We start from the raw sequence: 18,886 nt of genomic DNA on the forward strand, positions 1-18,886 counted from the left end.
GTTTATGCCGCATTGCCTCCACTCCTTGCTCTAGCAGGGTGAGAAGTCCAGGCCTGGCCAATCACAGCTCAGCAGCCCCCCCCGACAAATATGATTGGTTGAGGTGGGGTCCAAGATGTGGGCTGGCCCAATCAGAGTAAACCCTAATTAGAACTTCACCTGGGACCGAAACTTGCCTTTTTTTTTTTTTTTAAGCTAACTTTGAACCTGCAAGGATGCTCTGAGTGTCACCTGCCAGAGAATGAACCAGACAGCACAAGGCAGAGCAAAGAGGTATAGGAAAGCAAGCCCTGATGATGTGCTTTGAGCCCCTTTGATCGAGCTGCACCTGAAATCATGATATTTCCAAATTTCATAGGATCAATAGGTTTATTTTCTGCTTAAGCAGGTTGTATTAGGTTTTCCATTTGCAGTAGCAAAAGTCCTGACTGGCAGGGACTGAAAGTTTCAAGACTCCTACAGGCAAATGTAGCTCTGTGAATGACGGAGAAAGACTTGAGCAACCGGAGGAGTCAGTGGGATCCCGGTTTTTGACTGGCTGTTGCAGGGACCCACTGACATGCAAAGAATTTGATTTGATGTTGTCCGGGAAAGGAGGGCTAAGGCCGCAGGAGCAAACTTCTGAGATACCCATTTTAGCTCAGTAGGAGAACGTTCAGACAAGCAAGACCATCAATACTGGAGTAGCCACCTCAGGAGGGAGTGAGAGACCCATCCCTGAAGGTATGCGAGTGGTGGCTGGCCATCATCCTGTCCGAAATTTCCAGAGGGGATTCGGGCATTGGGTGGGACTGGGGTCAAGGGGTAGATGCTGCCACGTGCGGCAGCAGGTGCTGACCACACTAATGGCTCCCTTCTGGCCCCTGCGAAGGCGGGAGTAAGGGATCAGGAGCGAAGCCTGCAAGTTCACAGCCTTCCAGCCCCCGGGGGCTTCCAGCCCGGAGAAGATGAGCAACCAATCTGCAGCCATCTGCTAAGAAACACCACAGGGAGGGGACAACAGAGCCAGCTGGGGTACCGCTGGGCTCTGGGTGAGGACCCCGGAGGTCACAGCCATCTGGCTGGGAGGGCTGGGCGCCACCTGGAAAGGAGACATGCAGGGGGTAAGGACCTGGGGACAAGCAGAATTGCGTGCCCCCGCATAGCTTTCTCCGCTCAAGGCTCATGACCACCTCCCATCTTTTTGTTCAGGTTGGCCCTCCCATCGGCCCACCCTGCTCACCCATCACACCAAAGCCCCTCCATCCTTCTGGTCCCCCCTCTCCAGGCTGCCTCCGACCCACAGGGGTCCCTCCTCCGCCCCAAGAGCCTCAGCTCCGTCTGCCCTGCCTCCACCCTTATGGGTGGGTATTAGGGAGACCCTGGACCCACTGGGCTCTCCTGGGGGCAGGGGCCAAAGGCATCTATCCATCCCTCTTCCCTCCGGCAGGGCTGGCAGAGTGGAAGCCTCATGGCACCCCTGCCGTGGCTCTGGCTTTTTTTCTGACACGCCTTCCTTCTGAGACCCGGGCTCCCTGCCAAGGGAGCTCAGGCAAATAGGGAAACTGAGGCCGCTTTGATACTCCCCCCTTCTGTCTTGGCCTAAATGCCATCCCCTGCGAAACGGAAGGCCACAGAGTCATGGCAGGACGCCCCTTCCTGGCGGGAACGTGCTGTGTTCGGGTGGGGACGGTCACGGAGCAAGGAAGGAGGCTCTCTTACCCTACAGGATGCTGCAGGGACGCTTCTGTGGCCGCACGGGCTGGGGGCACAGGACGGCCCGGATCGCCTCGTCAAAGACGGTCTTCAGGCCTCGCTGGGTGAGGGCCGAGCACTCCAGGTATTTTACAGAGTCTGGGGGGGGGGGCGGTGGGGGGAACATCAAGAAGGCAGAAGCCAAGGTCAGGGAGGGCCCTGGGCAGAAACCTCTCCCGAGCCAGGCCGTGGGGTCAGGGGACCACCGCCCGCGCCTCCGCTTCCTCATGCCTGGAATAGGAAGCTGGACCTCAAAAAGAGAGGCCAAGACCCACAGGGGCAGGTCTGAAGTTTTCTTAGACACGGCAGCCCTTAATTTGTGGAAGGCAGGCAGCAGTTTGGATACATTCCTGGGGGGAAAGGGAGCTCAAGTGACAGTGACTGAATCTCTCTCTGCCTCCGTTTCTTCTAGAAACTTCCCCAGGAGGCCTGAGGTGCTCACCAGGACCTTCCAAATGTCATCTGACCATTCCTTAGCGTCACCTCATTTTACAGACGAGGACACTGAGGGTCATAGGTGGGGAGTCGTCTGTCCAAAGTTTCATGCTGAATGTTTCTCCTCTCCTGAGGGGTGGCTGGGGGCTGTCCGTGAGGGACCGGGATGAGAGTGCTTTTCCTCCCCCACCTGAGGGGACCAGGCTTCTCCCAGGTGACAGCTCAGGGCAGGAGCTGTGGGCCCAGACAGCCAGAAAGGCAGGCTGAGCCCCCACTCCAATGGCAGCATTCCCTGACCTTCTGGAAGGAACCTCTGTGAGTTCCCATAAGCACTACGACACAGTTTCCCCAAAGTAAGGAACCACAAAAACCCTTCTTCGAAAGGGCTGGGGGCACATTTCAGGAACAAGAGGAAAGAGAGGGGCAGGAAGGGGAACTTTGCCCCCATGCTGGGGTCTGCTCTTCTCTGGGAAAGGAAGCAGACAGGCTCTGATGGGCACCTGTTCCCTGCCAAGCACTGGCCTGGGTGCTTCCAAAAAACCATGTGAAGAAATACTTCCCCGCTTACAGATCAACAAACAGGCCAAGAGAGGGGAAGCCTGGGTCCCAGAGACATGCAGCTGGGGAGAGGGGAGCCAGGACTTCTGGAGAGGGCAGCCCCTGGAAGAAGGAAGCCCATGGAGGACCTGGGGTTGGGAAGAAAGCAAAAGTGGGGCAGGGTCAAAGAAGCTGAGGTTCAGAGAGCATGTCCCTTGCACAAAGTCACGTGTTGGATGTCTCCCCTCTACTCGGGAGCACTCTCCCACCAGGGAGCATGGGCAGTGGTCCCAGGGCCTGGCTGGCGGGGACAGAGTGCCCTTGCTTCGGTCTGGGAGCCTTATCACCTTATAACATTCTGTGCCTAGAAGGGTGTCCCTGGGCATCCGGCTGTCTCCCTGCAAGGGACCAGAGCCTGTGTCCACTTCTTCCACACCTACCAAATGCCTCCTCCCCAGAACCAGACACCCTCTTGCTCTTCTTGGCCCAGTGGCATCCAGAACAAGGGTCCTGAGTGGGGGTGCTGGGCTCTCATTGGCTCTGCCTCTGACCACCCGACAACTCCCGTCAGTCTGTTTGTGCCTGAGCCTCCCTTCTGTCTAAGACATGGTGACCCAGGACACCTGTCAAGCTGAGGCAGGCAGGGCCAAGCAGCTGCAGAGGACATGGTGGGGGGCAGGTTAGGAGGCAGCTGCTGTCTCTCTCCCACCCCCCATCAGACCTGCAGCTCTCCTGGACCTCCCCTTGGGCCCAGACTGGTCCCAGTCAAGTTCAAAGTCACTGCCCCTGCCCCACCCACACTTGGGATCAGCTCCAGGAGGGATCATCCAGGGACCAAGGCAGGACCTCGAGCCACCTCCTTACAGAGGAGAAAGCACCTTCAGGGATCATGCAGGCCAGCCGGTACAAATGGAGAAACTGAGGCCCAGAGAGGGGGTCCCACTTTCCCGAGGTCACACACACTATCAGTGCTAGAACCAGGACCAACATCCAGGCTTCCAGGCCCCTTCTCCTTGCCCCAAAGCACATGCTTTAGAAGGGGATGGGTCACATGCAGGCCAAAGAGTTAGAGCCATGGGGCAAAAGGAGTTGGGGGATGGGTTAGTCAGAGAACAAGAGAAGGCAAGGGTACAACCCCCGCAGGGCTGAGGAGCCAAGGACCCCAGGGTGGGGCTCAGGACCCAAGGCTTAAGAGGCAGCCCAGGACCCCTTGAGGGAGATGGCCATGTCGCAGGACTAGTCACAGGAAGGGGGAGGTGACAGCTGCGGTTTCTCTTCCTGTAGAGATGTGAGTCCCCAGAGCCCTCCCACTTCCGGCGGAAGGAAGAGCGGTGGGGCTGAGGCAGGGCTGGGGCGGGGAGACCCTACCTACTCAGGGGCCAAACCCTGGACCTGCAGGACCCTGTGGCGAGGCAGAGTGCCCCAGGCCGGGGCAGGGGGTGTCACTGCTCATGGGGGTCAAACCCGGCTGGGGACACCAGGTTCTAGGACAGATGTGCCATCCCCAGGCTGCAGGCAGGTCACAACTGGACCTGGGACAGCAGGCGCAGGCGCCGGGAGAGAGGCCAGACCCCCCAGTTACAGCCTCCCTGGGGCGGGCAGCTCTGAGTCCCCACGAGGAAGCCCCCAGACCAGCAATTTGCTATCTTGTGTTCAAATTCCAGTTCTGCCACCCCCTGGCTGTGTGACCTGGAGAAGTCACTTTACTTCTCTGGCCCAGGGATCAGGAGGCAAAGAGCAGCTGGTCTGAGGAGGGAGGCTGGGGAAAAGGGAGGTGAGAAGGAGGCAGCAGGGAAGTCATCCTTCAAACCTAAGGCAGAGGCACGTCCTCCAGGAAGCCTTCCTGGATAACCCAAGCTTGACTTGGCTGCTTGTGCTCAGAGCAGGCACCACACATGTCACTCTGTGCCTGCTTCTGTCTGCTCCAAGGCACTTCTCCCAGCCAACCAGCTCCCCTCTCTGAGCCCAAGCCCCGTACCGATCTCCTTGGCCAGGGCCAGACCCTGCGGGTAGGTGATGGGCGCCAGTTTCTTCTCCTTCAGCCTCTCAATGGTGTCCTTGTCGTCCCGCAGATCCAGCTTGGTGCCCACCAGGATGATGGGTGTGCTGGGGCAATGGTGTCGCACCTCGGGGAACCACTGGGCCGGCGGGGGGGGGGGGAGGCCGAGGGGGCATGGGCATGGGGACAAGAGGGGCGCCAAGTGTGAGAAGAGATGAGGGGGCACGAGGGCGTGAGGGGAGGAGGCATGAGGTGGTCCAGGGTGGGGGGGATGTGGTTACAGGAAAAGAAGAAGCAAGATTCACGAGAGATAAAAGGCAGGCAGAGGTTGTGTGCAGAGGAGAGCGGGGACATGGTCACAGAGTGTGGGGAGGAAAGCTAATGACCCCAGCCCCCTCTGAACCCCCTCTGAGTCTTACCCCCGGAGTCCCCAGCGCCACCACCCAGCCCTGGTTGGCCCTGGGAACGCTCTCTGCCCACGTCCCCTGCAGCCCCTCCCTCCGCGCCCCCTGCATCTCTTCCCTCCCTCAGGGTCACCTGCCCCAAGCCCCCAAGGTCCCGCTCTGTGCTGCTCACCTTGGCCCGGACGTTCTCATAGGAGGCAGGGCTAACAAGGGAGAAGCAGATGAGGAAGACGTCCTGGAGACAGAGCAGGCAACAGTCACCCAGAGAGGAGGCCTGGAGGCATCCCAGCCCGCCCCTTCCCCCCCCCTCCCCCCGGGCATCCCCTGAGCTGTTTATCCAACCCTTCGGAAAAGCCTGTCCCAAGTGGTGAATCATCAGGGGACCCTCTACAGGCAGTATGGCTATGGCCCCGTTCTACAGATGGGAAAGTGAGATCAAGGGCTTGCCTCCAGAACCCGTACTCCTCACCAGGGGCTCACTACCTGTCAGCTGATCGCCAGCCTGGAAGGAACACCAAGGGTGCCAGGGCCTAGGAGCCACAGAGCCACGTGCAAGCTTGCCCCCATCTCTCCTCCCCTCCCCAGAGCCCCTGGGACTCAGAGTCCTGGGCTCCCTATGGAGGCCCCATCCAGGGTCTGCCTGGGGAGCCAGGAGGTGCCAGAGCCCATAGAGGCAGAGGGGCTGGAGAGACAGGCACAGTGAGAGCAGGGGTACTGCAGGAGGGCAGGGAGAGGCACGGGGAAGAGGCCCCAGCTCCGCCCAGGAGGGCACCGCTGCGATGGGCAGGGCTCCCCAGCCACTGGCCCCAGGGCATCGTCCCCAGCCGGAGCAGGCTGAGCTCAGGGCAGCTCACCGTCTGTGGGTAGGAGAGTGGCCGGAGGCGATCGTAGTCCTCCTGCCCGGCCGTGTCCCACAGCCCCAGGTTCACGGGCTTGCTATCCACCATCACGTTGGCTGAATAGTTGTCGAACCTGTGGGGGGACGTCCAGAAGAGTCAGTCTCCACGCCCGGAGCGCAGGCCTGCGGTCAGCCTCGCATCGCTCCGTGCGGAGGCCAAGACCCAGGTAGGGGCAGTCATAGGCAGTCACACAGCGCTGAGCACTTGGCTTTTCTTTCCTTTTTTTTCCTTACTGATTCATTACATTAAAAAATATATTTTTTAAGATTTTATTTATTTATGTGACAGACAGAGACCACAAGTAGGCAGAGAGGCAGGCAGAGAGAGAATGGGGGGAAGCAGGCTCCCCGCTGAGCAGAGAGCCCAATTCAGGGCTCTATCCCAGGACCCTGGGATCACAACCCGAGGCGAAGGCAGAAGCTTTTACCCACTGAGCCACCCAGGTGCCCCTACATTTAAAAAATTTTTAATACAGGTAAGCATCGAGAGGAAAATATTGTCTCCAATCACCTTTCTGCCCCTGCCTATCCTTTGAGAGGTGATTTTTTTTAGGCCATAGGCCATTTCCTCTAAGGCTTGATCTGACTTTCCCAACCTACTATGCTGGCCTGAGGTTGGTCACCCCCCATGGCAGGAGGGGTCCCCCTCAAAGCAAACCCTGAGACGAGGAGGCGACACAGTGGCAGCCTTGGGAGGGGAGTGGGGAAGAGACAAGGAAGGGCCAGCCAGTGAGCTGTTACTGTTGGGGCCGCTGGAGACGGGGTGCCTCTAAGGGGCATGACTTGGGGTCTCTATCCAGCCCTCTATCTTTCATTGGCAGAAGGACATCCTAGGGCGCTAAATCCCTGGTCTTCCAGCCCACCCCCAAGTGCACACCGAAAGCCATCAGTCACAGACAATTTCAAGAAATGCCACCAACACACACAGATAAGACATGCGCCAAAGGGATGGTGGGGCAGGGTACTGACAGGAACAGCCAAAATCCCCTGCCAGCACCAGCGAGACCACCTGGGCAGTCAAACAAGCTTCTAGATTTTCTTTTTATTCAACCCAACAGTATTTCTCACTAGAGGAAGGTGCTGGTTTCTCAGCCTGTGGGAAAGAAGACTGGGATCAGAGAGGTATAGTGACCTCCCCAAGGCCACACAGCCAGTGAGTGACCAAACTAAGTGGGAAATCAGTTGGGTGTGATTCTAGCATTCACTGCCCTGTGCTTTCCGGAGATGCCCTCACCTCCTGCCTGTGAGGGCCAAGGATCATCATTTTGTCTCTCCTCACTGAGGCTACCCATGCAGGCCCTGCTCTGCATCCCTGGACGTGGTCCACTGAGACCTCAGGCTCCTCTGCCTTCTCTTCCCCTCATACATCAGCCAAGCTGTTTCTTGGGCAAAGCTTACACTGCCTACCTCCCTGGACTTGCTCCTGCCCAGAATGCCCTTCCCCACCTCTCTTTGTCCAAATGTTCCCACTTATCCTGACCACACAGTCCTACCCACTCTCCAGGATTTTTCTCCCATCTGTGCCTCTGTCTAGAATAAACTTTTATACCCTTTCACCCCTGTTTCCTATTCGTGCTTCAAAATCCTGCCCGGGCAGCTCCTCCTTTCTGGGGAAAGCTCCAGGCCACTTCCTTCTCTATCCCTCACCTGGAAAGAGCCCATTGTTCCCTCCCTCTTTATCTTGACTGAAAGAGGCTGTGAGGGTGTCTCTGTCTTGCCTGGGGCCCTGGGCTCCAGGAGGGCAGGGCCTGTGCCTTCTTCCTCTCTAGTCTCAGGCCTAGCACTTAGTGAGTGGATCGAAATTAAAGTGAACTGAATGAAGCCCTTGGAATGCCACCTCCTCCAGGAAGCCCTCCCGGAATGTCGCTCAGTGACAGGCTGAAGAAGCCCTAATGTTTCAGAGTGACTCCAAAGACACCTGTTCTGAGAAAGACACACATACACACGCACCCAGAAGTGAGCAGCCTGGCATTTTAACACACCATGCTTATTCATCTGTGGAGCATTCCAGTCACCTCTCAGTTCCACAGATGACCTGTTCTCCGCTGCCTGGAAATTCTTACAGACACTCCTCCTCTGACTTCCCACTCTTCTTCCTCCCTCACTCCTCCTCACCGTGCCCGGCTGACTCTTACTCACCCGCCTCTAGCCCCATCTCCAGGTCACCTCCTCCAGAAAGCTTTTCCTGGCCCCCAGCCAGTCCAGCCAAGCCAGCAATCTTTGTGCCAAAGCAGGCGCCATGCCTGGCTTGCTCCTCACGGCACCCTGAGGCCAGCACAGTATAAGGCACACAGTAGGTGCTCTGTGTACCAGCTCTGGATGCCACCCACACTGCCGGGGGATGTCAGGAAGAAGCCGCTGTCCAGAAAGACACCGCAGGGCATAATGGGAAAAGAAGGGCCTTCGCTTCGGTCAGGAACATCCCTTTGGGACACACTTACAGGGTTGGGACACTCTTCTCTCTAATGTCCAGCCTGAAATTCTGGTGCCCAAAATCCGCCTAAGATTCTTTGAGCCAAAGGCCTGTGTCCTCTCGGAGCCATCCCCACGGTCTCAGGGGCCGTGGCAGTGGGGAAAGAGTGGGGTCCTGGGACCTTGGAGCAGCACCAAGTACCAGATCTGGGGCCTGGCAGAAAGCTAGGGACCTTTCTATGTTAGGTCTTGAAGTCTCAGGTAACCTAAGACAAAAGAACCTCAAGTTACTCCCATCAGACAGATGGGGAAACTGAGGCCTCAAGATGTCAAGTAACTTTTCCAAAGCCAACCATCTCATAAGCATAGGAGCTGGGATTCGAGCCTTGCTCCTTCTGTGACCTCTGTTAGTGAGCAAGGGCTGGGGGGGGGGGGGGGGACGGTGATTTCCCCAGGGACAGCCACCCAGAACTAGGAGGGACCAGAGTTCCTTGTGAAGCCTTGTTCTGGCTGTGTGACCCTGGGTGAGTCACCTACCTTCCCTGAGCCTCACTTTCTTCAATGTGAAAAAAAAAAAAGTCCTTTCTCTTAGGACCATTAGGAGGATCCGAAGAGACAGAGGACAGTCAGGTCACCCCGAGGGAAGATGCTAAGCTGCTGAGATCACATTTCCAATGTCCTCACACATACCCGCTTGTCCTTCCCCAGAGGCCTGGCCTCCAGGGTCCAGGGGATCGCTGCAGGCACGCAGCAGGGACCCACGGCCCTCCAGGGTCCCCCTTATTTGAGACTCAGGGGCGGCCAGGACCAGAGGGACCTTACACCACCGCTCTGGCCGGCCCCCACCGCTTTTTCCAGATGAGGAAACAGGCCCACAGACAGGAAGGCACTTGCCCAAGATCTCACAGTCAGTTGGCGGTGGCCAGGACTAAGTAAGTCCTGTTCCCCAATTCAGAAAATCCCACAGGGTAAACATGGGGGCTATTTTGTGGCTGGAGAGGCGGGGGTTCGAGCCTGGGTGTGAGGCTTCCCTGAGCTGTGGGAAGACAGAGAACTCACATTTGCTGAACACCCAGGGGTGTCAATGACAGTTCCAGGCCCTTCCTACTTAGACCACCTCAGTGGGCCCAGGGAGCAGTTACCACCCTTATTCCCATGCTACCCATGAGGGCACAGACTCAGGAATAGGAAAAGACCTGCCCGAGGTGACACAGATGGCGTGTGTTCACCCCGAGTCCGTGCGGCCTCCTTCTGTATTCTCAGGGCTGCAGGCCCAGCCCTGACCCTGGAATGGAGTGGAGCAGAGGACTGGGGAGGTGGGAGAAGGGAGCTCAGCACACAGCATCGCCGGACCCCCGCCCCAAGCCCACCCCCAGAAAGGAAGAAGGTGTACTCAAGGAACCCAGAGATCAGAGGGCATGCATGGCTCGTGACATGGGGACAAGAGAGGAGTGACCAGGTCAGGCGGGGCGTGGACCCCTCTTGGGACTCAAGTTTCGGTCCTCAGGCCAACAGGCCACGGCGGAGAGGCTTGGCCAGGCGGGGCTGCAGGGGTGGGTGATGTGTGATCACATCTGCATTTAGAAAAGGCTCCTCTTGGGGTGCCTGGGTGGCTCAGTTGGCTAAGCAACTGCCTTTGGCTCAGGTCATGATCCCAGAGTCCTGGGATCGAGTCCCACATCAGGCTCCCAGCTCCATGGGGAGTCTGCTTCTCCCTCTGACCTCCCCTTTCATGCTCTTTCACTCTGTCTGTCTCTCTCTCTCAAATAAATAAATAAAATCTAAAATAAAAGCTTTAAAAAAAAATAAGAGGCTCCTCTTGGCCACTGGGTGTAGAAGCCCGGAAGGAGGGTCAGAGGGGAAGCTGGGCGGCCAGTGAGAGGCTTGTAGAGCCGGCAGTGAGAGAGGAGAGAGGAGGGTGGCTGGGGGAGGTGGAGGGTGTCCCAGACGGGGCACAAGGGGCTGCCCGTGGTGGCAGGAGGCCGGGCGAGGGGCAGTGAACGCCCAGCAGAAGACCCTGGGTGTCCGCATCCATGGAAGTCTAGGCTTGACTTGTCAGGAGGTGAAATGAAGGTGAAATTCAAGTACCGGCCAATGGGACCTAAATTAACTGTGTGGTTTTCCTTCCCACCAGCCGAGCTGTCTGCGGGTGGCTGAGTTCTGGCACCTTCTCAAAGCAGACCAGAGCTCCCAGTCACTCCAGAGTGCCAGAGACATGCTCGCTCTGTTCTAGAAGCTGGTAGGATAGCCGTGAACCGGACGGACCAGGGCCCTGTCCTCCCGGAGCCAGCAGGGGAAGTCGGATCAGGAAGGGCCATAGAGAACATCAAGCATGGGGCGCCTGGGTGGCTCAGTGGGTTAAAGCCTCTGCCTTCAGCTCAGGTCATGATCTCAGAGTCCTGGGATCGAGCCCTGCATCAGCTCTCTGCTCCGTGGGGAGCCTGCTTCCTCCTCTCTCTCCCTGCCTGCCTCTCTGTTAAATAAATAAATAAAAATCTTTAAAAAAAAAAAAAAAAAAAGAATATCAAGCAGGGGGGCGGGGGGCGGGGCCTGGGTGAAAGGGAGGGACCCCTTGAGGCAGGGGTCCGGGAGCTGATCCCTGAGCAGGGAACTGAGTGATGGCCAGGAGGAGGACAGGGGTGTGGGGAGGCTGATGGGATCCACAGGGAAGCCCAAGGGTCTGGAGTGAGGGGGTAAGGGTGGGGGCCTATGGTAGGAGATGAGGCTAGGGGTGGGGGGCAGGTGCCATTCCGGGACTCACACGACAGGAGAGGAGACGGTATCAAATGTGAAGGGGGGCCGTGGGAGGGGGCTTAGGTCTGAGCACAGCTGCATCTAATTTTCGCTTTTGAAAACTCATCTGGGCTTCCTTTTGAGAATGGTTGTAAGGGGGAGACGTGAGTGGGGGAGAGCCCCTGTGTCACAGGCAGGCAAGCGCAGGGTCCTCCTGCCATGTTCTGGTATCCCCAGTACCCTGCACAAGACTGTCTCCCCCTCTGTGGCATGAGGGTTTGACCCTGAGCTGTTAACCCCCTACCCCTGGCAAGGAGCTGAGCGCAGCTCACCTGCTTATCTGATTGTGAGCTGGCCTACGTGCCTGCAGGCCCAGCAAACTCTTTGGGCTCCAGCAGACCCTCCCGGCCCCAGCAAACCCCTCCAGCCCCAGAAAACCCCCCGAGCCCCAGCAAACCCTCCCCAGAAAACCCTCCAGGCCCCGAACCCCAGCAGCTCTCCCCATCTTATCTCTGTGCCAGAGATCCCCTGTTTTCCCCAACTCCGCTCTCACCAGCGGCCCCACCTCCCAATGTCAAGAGTTCTGCGTGACTTATCTCCACTTCCCTGTACCAGGGGTACAGGCACTATAGCGGGAACCCCTTGGAGGGCTCGTCCAGAGCCAAACAACTCTGTCCGGGACCACACAGGAAGGGGACAAGCAGGACTGACACATTTTTGCAGGAGCAGAGGCAAAACGAAAATGCAAGATCCCTGTGCAAAGGCCAAGAATTTCAAGACGGCCCTAAGTGTCTGACCCTACTCCCCAGAGTCCTGAAAGGCAGAGCTTGCCTGGTTCATTCTGTCTGGCCTGCAAGGGTGGTGTCCTGAGACCACCAGGGACCACCAAGGGCCAGGGCTCTCCAAGACATTAGGAACAACTGGGTCCAGCCTGGCCTCTGCTCCTCTCCCTGTCTTGCACCAGAGAACACGCCCTTCATCTCCCTGCCCAGGGGAGGCACCCCGGCAGTGAGCCTGGGGTTGCCCAGTCCAGTCTTGTCCCTATAAAAAGAGAAACTGAGCCTCTAATAGGGGAAGTGACTTGTCTAAGGCCCTTCAGCAAACGGGCCCCCAGCCAGCTGGGACAGGCAGAGGCAGGACAGCAGGCAGCCAGTGCAGGGTCGATGATGGTGACCTTGTGCAGAAGCTGCCTTTCCTCTGGCCTAGAGTCAGCCCTCTGTCAGCATTAGGAGGTGACTGACGGCCCAGGGGCAAATACAGCAGGCACGGAGTGGGACAGGTGCCATCACCAGACCGTCTGGGGACCTGGGGCAGAAATCGGTTTTCCAGGCTCCCTTCGCGGGTGTCTTTGCCCTGTCCTGGCTGCCTGCCTTCCTCTGGCCCAGGCCGGGATGCCAGTCAGGGTCCTGGGGGTCAGGAGGCCCCTTTGCAGTGAGCCTCAGTTTCCCCATGGGCGGCCCAGGTGGAATGCCACCTCTTATGGGGCTCAAATAAAAGCAGACGCGTGATGTTCCCTGCAGGGGCCAGCACACGGCCGGCCCTCAGTGGCTGGAGGCTAGCTCCGATGGACCGTCTCAGGGCCTCTCCATGAATTCGAGTCAACTCAAAACACATCCAGTGTGTGTAAGACAGCGCGTAGATCACGGCGTGCCTGAGACACCAAACTGAGCTGATGGGGTGACCCAAGGGAACTGGCTGAGCCTTCCCACCCACAGAGACTCCTGGTCACGAGAAAGATCAGATCAAGTCTTCTGGAGAGTGAGAGGGCTGTAGGGCTGGGTGACAAAGTCTCCGGGGGAGGGGCCCTGCAGCTGGCCTGGAGGTCTGAGACGCGTTTGAAGGAAAGACACTCCAGGCAGAGCAAACCGCTTGAGCAAAGGCCCTGAGGTGGAAATGCCCAAGGAGAGTGTGGCGGGGACAAGCAGACAGAACGTGAGGCAGCGTGGGGGCAGTGATGCTGGAAGGGAAGGTTGGGAGAAGCCGGTGTTGCGCTGGGGGTGGGGACGCTGTCCTGTGAGCAAGGGGGCTGCCGAGGGCCGGTGCTTCCCCACGTACTTCCCTCCCGAGGCTGCCACCCACCCACATGGCATCCAATAGCAGCCTTGCCTCCACCCTCGACAAGAGGGCAGGGCCTTCCACTGGCCTCCAGATGGCACTGCCCTCTCCCGTAAGTCCCGCTGCCTGCTCCGTGGCCAGGGACAGCCTCCTCCTCCTCCACCAGCCCACGCTCCCCTCCACTTCTCAGCCCTGCGTGACCCCCTTTGCCCACACCACACCCAGCCGGGGGGCCGCCCATCCCACCTCACCAGCCCCATCTCTCCCGCTCTGATGGCCTCAGCACTGGTGGCACTGGTCCGCACTGCCCCCCTCAACATTGCACACTGCTTCCGACGGGTCGTCAGGCAGCTCTGCCAGGTGGGGACACCCCTCCTAGGCCCCACCCAAGGCCCAGCCCACAGGAAGCGCCTGACAAGGGGGTGGGCTTGGTGATGCGTGTCCTGGCTCCCGCCCCCTGAAGACTCACACGGTGGGGATGTACTCTCCGGGGAAAGCGTTGGTGGTGTAGCTGATGAGAAGGCAGGTCTTGCCCACGGCTCTGAAAGACAGGAGGTTCGAGGAGACGGCGGTCATGGCCCCTGCCCAGGACGCTGGGAGGTTTCCAGGTCCCCCAGTCCAGCCCTCAGGGAAGACCCAGCCCCACCTCTCCAGGCCTCAGTCTCCCCACCTGTGAATGCCAAGTTCAGGGGTCCCAAGCCTGAGTCACAAGGGTCATCCAGGCTATGTGTTAAAGGGTGGGCTTCAGGGTCCTGTCTCAGAGATTCTGAGCTATGGTGCGAGACAGGACTGGGAATCTGTATTTTTAACAAGCTTTCCCAGGTGACGCCGACCTGGCACAGTTAAGAACTGGGGGTACCTGGGAGCCCACTGAACCGGACAATCGGTGCCTGACCAGCCCTCTGCTGTCACACGCCTGGGTTCCAGATCCCAGCTCTACCACCTCCCAGGGACACGGCCTTGGGCAAGGCACTTAATCTCCCTAGGCCTCAGTTTCCCCATCTTGAACATCGGGATACGAGGCATTTCTCCTCCTAGGAGTGTGCTGATTCGTAAATCAGGTGAAGCCCACGGAAGAAGCCAGCACCATGTCTCGCAGAGCGTAACAGCCGGTCGACATCAGGGAAAGCCTGTTGCTCCCTCCTCTTTCCCTCCCACCTCCCCAGAGAGAGCAGCCGTTAAGAGCACGGAGTTTTGAAGTCAGAGAGACTTGGCCTCACGTTCCATGAGGTCTTGGGCAAATTACTTAACTTCTCGGAGCCTCGGTTTTCCCACCTGGAAAATGGGCCTCATATTAGGTTGGTAGGAAAACCAGATAGAGGGGGTATGACTGAGTCCAGTACCTGACGCATAGTAAGTGCTAGGGACTGCGCGCTGGCTTCCCCGGGGTCTGCAGGTCGCTGGGGCTGGGAGGGGGCACCGGGAGTGCAGGGCAAGTCTAGCAACCAAAGGGGCAGCCCTGGGCCTTCCAGCCCTGCTCCTCTGTTGGTCACTTCCTGTTCTGAGGAGGCCGGCCACCTTCTCCCCGCCACTGCCCTGCCCAGAGCTTGTCGCCAAGGTGACTTTGAATGACTGGGACGTTGGCTTTTGCCCTCCTCTCCTCGGATCAGATACAAAGCGGAAGTGAACAGAGCCCAGCCTGTGGGCAGATAAGGCCAGGCCGGTGCATCGGAATCAGCTGAGGGCTGATAAAGGACCCGCTCTCAGGAAACCTGTCAGAGCCCAAGTTCGTCTGTTATGTAGGGCTGCTTAACCCAGGCCAGGAAAGATCTGAGTCTCTTCAAGCCTCAAGCTGCCCCTCTGTAGAACGGGGCATTGGAATGAAGGTCTGCCAGCTTGAGATGCTGGGGTTTGCTGGATTGGACTCCCAGGAAACCCCAGGAGGCACCTTGTGGGCTGGGGCCTGAGACACTGTGGAAGGCTAGCACCGGAGACTGGCAGATCCGGCCTCTTAGACCTTGTTAGAAAGAGGCCCACGGGGACATGACAACCCAAGGTCACTGTGCTCCCACAGCCCAGAAGACCCCTCAGCCCAGCCTAGCCCGCACCAGCCCTCCCAATCACCCTCACATCGCTTCTTTCCTCCACTTTCTCTTTATGCCCCCTCCCCCTCCTGCTTCTCACCCACATCCCCCACACATCCTCCCCAGCCAGGCAGGCTGCAGGGAGGGGGAGGGGAGAGCCAGGCAGGGAGGAGGGGAGGAGGTTAATAGTTATTGAGCACACTATGCCCAGCACAGCCACTCAAAATAGGTCAGGTGACCCCACATCAATCCCAGGGGCGTGGTCTCTTCCCAGATGGATGAACAGAGGTTCAGAGAGGCTCTGTGGCTTGCCCGAAGACACCCAGCCATGCAAGCCAGATACTAGAGCCCAGATCAGCCTGAGGACAAAGGCCAGAATCTTGGCTCTCCACTCCTGCACCTGCATCCGCAGAGTTGAAGACCAGTCCCCTAAGAGACGAGCTCCAGGTCTCGGGGTGCAGAGGAGGGGCCCCAGGCACCTCCACCCTCCGTCCTGTGCCCTCCAGCCACCTCCACCCAAGCAGCTTCCGGAGTGAAGCAGGCAAAGAGGGTGAAGTTGTCCTCTGCCCACCTCAGGGGCTCTCTCTGGGTCCCGGGACAAGAGGGGAGCAGCTCCTCCCGGCTGCCTCCCAGGGACTCCTATTTGGGCAGGACAGGCGGATCTCAGGGTACCCCCGTCAAGAGCCTCAGCCAGGTGAGGAAGTTCAGCCAGGTACCTACCCATCTCCCACCACCACACACTTGATGGCTTGCATCGTGTCCGGGACCTGGGAGGCAGCGCTGGTGACAGCTCAGGGCACAGAGGGTTTCTGCGGGCTCCAGGGGTTGGGAGAGCCTGGCAAGGCGCCCCGGCAGAGGAGCAGCCACAGCAGGACAGGAGGCAGGAGGAAGCGGAAGTGGAACTTACCCAAGCTGCTGCCCCAACAACCGTTTGCAGAAGGCGGAGCGTGCGGTCTGGCAGAACAGCTCGGGGCCCCTCAGGTGCTAAGCTGGGGCACCCGCGGGAGACCTGGGTATCCTCCAGGCTGGGGTGTCACTTCTTGCCCCTGGGGCCAGGCCAGAGCTGTTCTCCAAAGACTTCAGGCTTCCAGGAATTCAATGGATCGAAATTCTAAGTGTTAAGCATTTAATGAGTGCCTACTGTATGCTGGGCATAGTATCAGGCGCTGGTGAGTTCAGCCTTGCAAAAGGTACAGCTGATCCCTGGGAAGATGCCAGCTGACACGTGTGTCCATAAAACAAGGCAGGAAGCGATGGGGTCACGGGGGATCTCCTGGAAGGGAACCTCAGAGCTACACAGAGGGAGAACTGGAGCCCATGAGCATTTGAGCTAGCACCCAAAAGCTGGTGCCAGAGAGAGGGCACTCCAGGTGAGGGGATTGCATGAGCAAGACACCAGGCTCCCCCCAAGCAGGTACAAGGATGGGGATCCCGGAGTGTGGAAGGATGGGAGAGGCAGGAGGTGGGGGGCAGGTGGGCGGCAGGTGGGGGGCAGGTGGGGGGCAGGGGCCTGCAGAGGGAGAAGGGGAAATAAAAGGGAAGTGACGGGCAGTGCTCCGCATGAGCCAGTCCTGTGCTGGAGGCGGCCTGGGGGGACCAGGCGCCTGGGGCTGAGGCCCCACGCATCTTAACGATGGACAAATGGAGGGTCCAAGAAGGCAGCGCACTCGCTAGGACCACCGGCCTTGAAATCAACCCCAGGGCCAGGTGACTCCAAGTTCTTCTGGCACCTCACCTGCCGAAGGGACAAAGCCTCGGTTCTGCAGCTCATGGGAGGGTGAGTGCCCCCGCCTCCGCCCTTAGCCATGAGTCAACTTGGGATCTGAGCAGCACAGCCTCTCCCCGTGGCCTCTGAGTTCACCTGGTTCCTACTGTTCCTTTTGCCACTGCTCCCACACCCAGACGAAGAAAGAAGCAGAGCCAGTGGTCAGCCAGGTTGGACTGTCACTTAGGACGAACCAGGAAACCCCAGGACAGTGGCCAGCTCCAATAGGTGGCCAGTCAGTGATCAAACCCAGCCAACAAACTTGGGTGTCTGTCCCCTCTCCTTTGCATAAACTGAGCTCAGATGGTGGGAAACACTTCACGGTGCTTAGACCGGGTCAGGAAGGGCAGTGGCCCCACCCCACTCCAGGACCCACCCTGGGCTTCCTCCCTCACAAACCCCCTAAGGACTTTCTTCTGGGTGTCCCGCTGTTCCGACCTTCTCTGTCCCATCCACTGCTCGTCCCTAGAGCAACCCCCGTTGACCTAAACAATGACAGCAAAACCTAAATGCGATGTGATATCCTGGCTTGGATCCTGCAACAGAAAAAGAACGTTAGTGGGAAAAGTGGGAAAATCCAAATAAAGTCTGATATTGAGTTGACAGTATTGTCCCAATGTTCATTTCTTAGTTTTGACAAAGGTACGGTGGTTACGTAAGTGAGGTTGATGTAAGGGGAAACTGGGTGACGGTTAGAGGTGAATTCTCTTACTATCTTTTTGTCTTTTCTGTACATCTAAAATTGTTCCAGAACAAAATGTTTATTTATTTAAAAAGAAAAAAAAGAAGAGTGCACCTCTTTGGGGAGACATGGTATGACTTGGGAAGGGTAACATGTGTGGGTTTTATCCCCTGTTCTCCCCTGTAGGGCGGGACTTCCTTTTGCAGTGAACAGTCTGCCCGACCATACAGGGCCGTAGTGGTCCTCCAAGCTGAGCAAGCCACTTCTCCAGACAACCCAAGCAAAATCCTCCCTGACTTAAGGCCATCAGACTCCCTCCTTCATTCTGCATGCCTCCGATGATACACCACTTGAATACCTAGCACTGGGCTTGCTACTTCAGGGAACAAAACCACAGATTAGAAAGCTGGCCCCGAAGAACTCGCGCTTCACTGTGAGTGCCCCAGGTGCCCTGAAACCGCTCTCTTGGAATGTCCCCATCTGCAGGCAGCCCGCAGGCTGTGTGGACAGGCCAGGATTGGCAGAGGAACAAGATGGGAAGTGAGCAGCCTGGACGGCAGCATCCAGGTGGCTGTAGGCTGTAGGAAGGACAGTGGCCACAGCGGTGTGCCTCCAGCATGAGATTCGCAGCTCTGAGTACATGACTGGAGGGGGCGCTGTTCCCCCACTTTATAGATGAGGAAACCAAGACACAGAGAGGCTCCGACTTGCCCAGGAGGACACACTTGTGGCCACTACACTGGAGGTGAATTTAAGTTCTCCTTATATAGGTTCTCCCTCCTTTCACAGATAGGGAAACTGAGGCCCAGTCCTTGTGACCAGGACAATGATGCCGCAGTCCCGGCCTCCGTGCCAATCCTCCCCACTTTATCTTTTTTCTTCTTTTTGAAGGGTCCATCTTGAGATGTAATTTATATTCAATAAACAGATCCATTTAAAGTGTACAGTTCCATTCATTTTGATGGATCTATACACCCATGAACCCTTCGCCATGATCAAGATACAAAACATCACGGACACTTAGATCACTGTGAGAAGCTCCTTCCCTCCCCTCACCACACACAGAAGCTCTGATGTGTTTTCTGTCGTTCTACATGACTTGGCATTTTCTAGAATTTCACAGAAATGGAATCGCGCAGTACGGACCCTCTGCAGAAGGCTGCTTCCATCCAGCATGTTTTGGAGATGCAGCCGTGTTGCTGCCTGAG

At 57.9% G+C, this 18,886-nt stretch overlaps 1 protein-coding gene across 2 annotated transcripts; it reads right to left on the reverse strand.

Moving 5' to 3' along the window:
* Positions 1-350: 350 nt before the first annotated feature.
* On the reverse strand, positions 351-16,142 carry RAC2 (Rac family small GTPase 2). Of its 2 annotated transcripts, XM_059186902.1 has the most exons (7): positions 15,952-16,135; positions 13,677-13,748; positions 5,964-6,081; positions 5,282-5,344; positions 4,685-4,844; positions 1,702-1,833; positions 351-1,081 (listed from the first exon to the last, which is right to left on the reverse strand). In XM_059186902.1, exons 1-6 carry the CDS (start codon positions 15,984-15,986, stop codon positions 1,703-1,705), a joined length of 579 nt encoding a protein of 192 aa, XP_059042885.1. In that variant the 5' UTR covers positions 15,987-16,135; the 3' UTR covers positions 351-1,081; position 1,702. The 2 variants fall into 2 exon arrangements, with proteins under 2 accessions (XP_059042885.1, XP_059042887.1); XM_059186904.1 differs by lacking the exon at positions 351-1,081 and having other exon boundaries at positions 1,705-1,833; positions 4,678-4,844; positions 15,952-16,142.
* Between the last annotated feature and the right edge of the window lie 2,744 nt (positions 16,143-18,886).

Source organism: Mustela lutreola, chromosome 8 (genome assembly GCF_030435805.1).
Source record: "Mustela lutreola isolate mMusLut2 chromosome 8, mMusLut2.pri, whole genome shotgun sequence".
Classification (NCBI taxonomy): domain Eukaryota; kingdom Metazoa; phylum Chordata; class Mammalia; order Carnivora; family Mustelidae; genus Mustela; species Mustela lutreola.

Coding starts and splice junctions, on each gene's coding strand:
- RAC2 (XM_059186902.1), bottom strand. CDS start 15,986: ATGCAAGCCATCAAGTGTGTGGTGGTGGGAGATGG. Junction 13,749..15,951: donor TGTGTGGTGGTGGGAGATGG/GTAGGTACCTGG, acceptor CCTGTCTTTCAG/AGCCGTGGGCAAGACCTGCC. Junction 4,845..5,281: donor ATGAGAACGTCCGGGCCAAG/GTGAGCAGCACA, acceptor CCGCCGGCCCAG/TGGTTCCCCGAGGTGCGACA.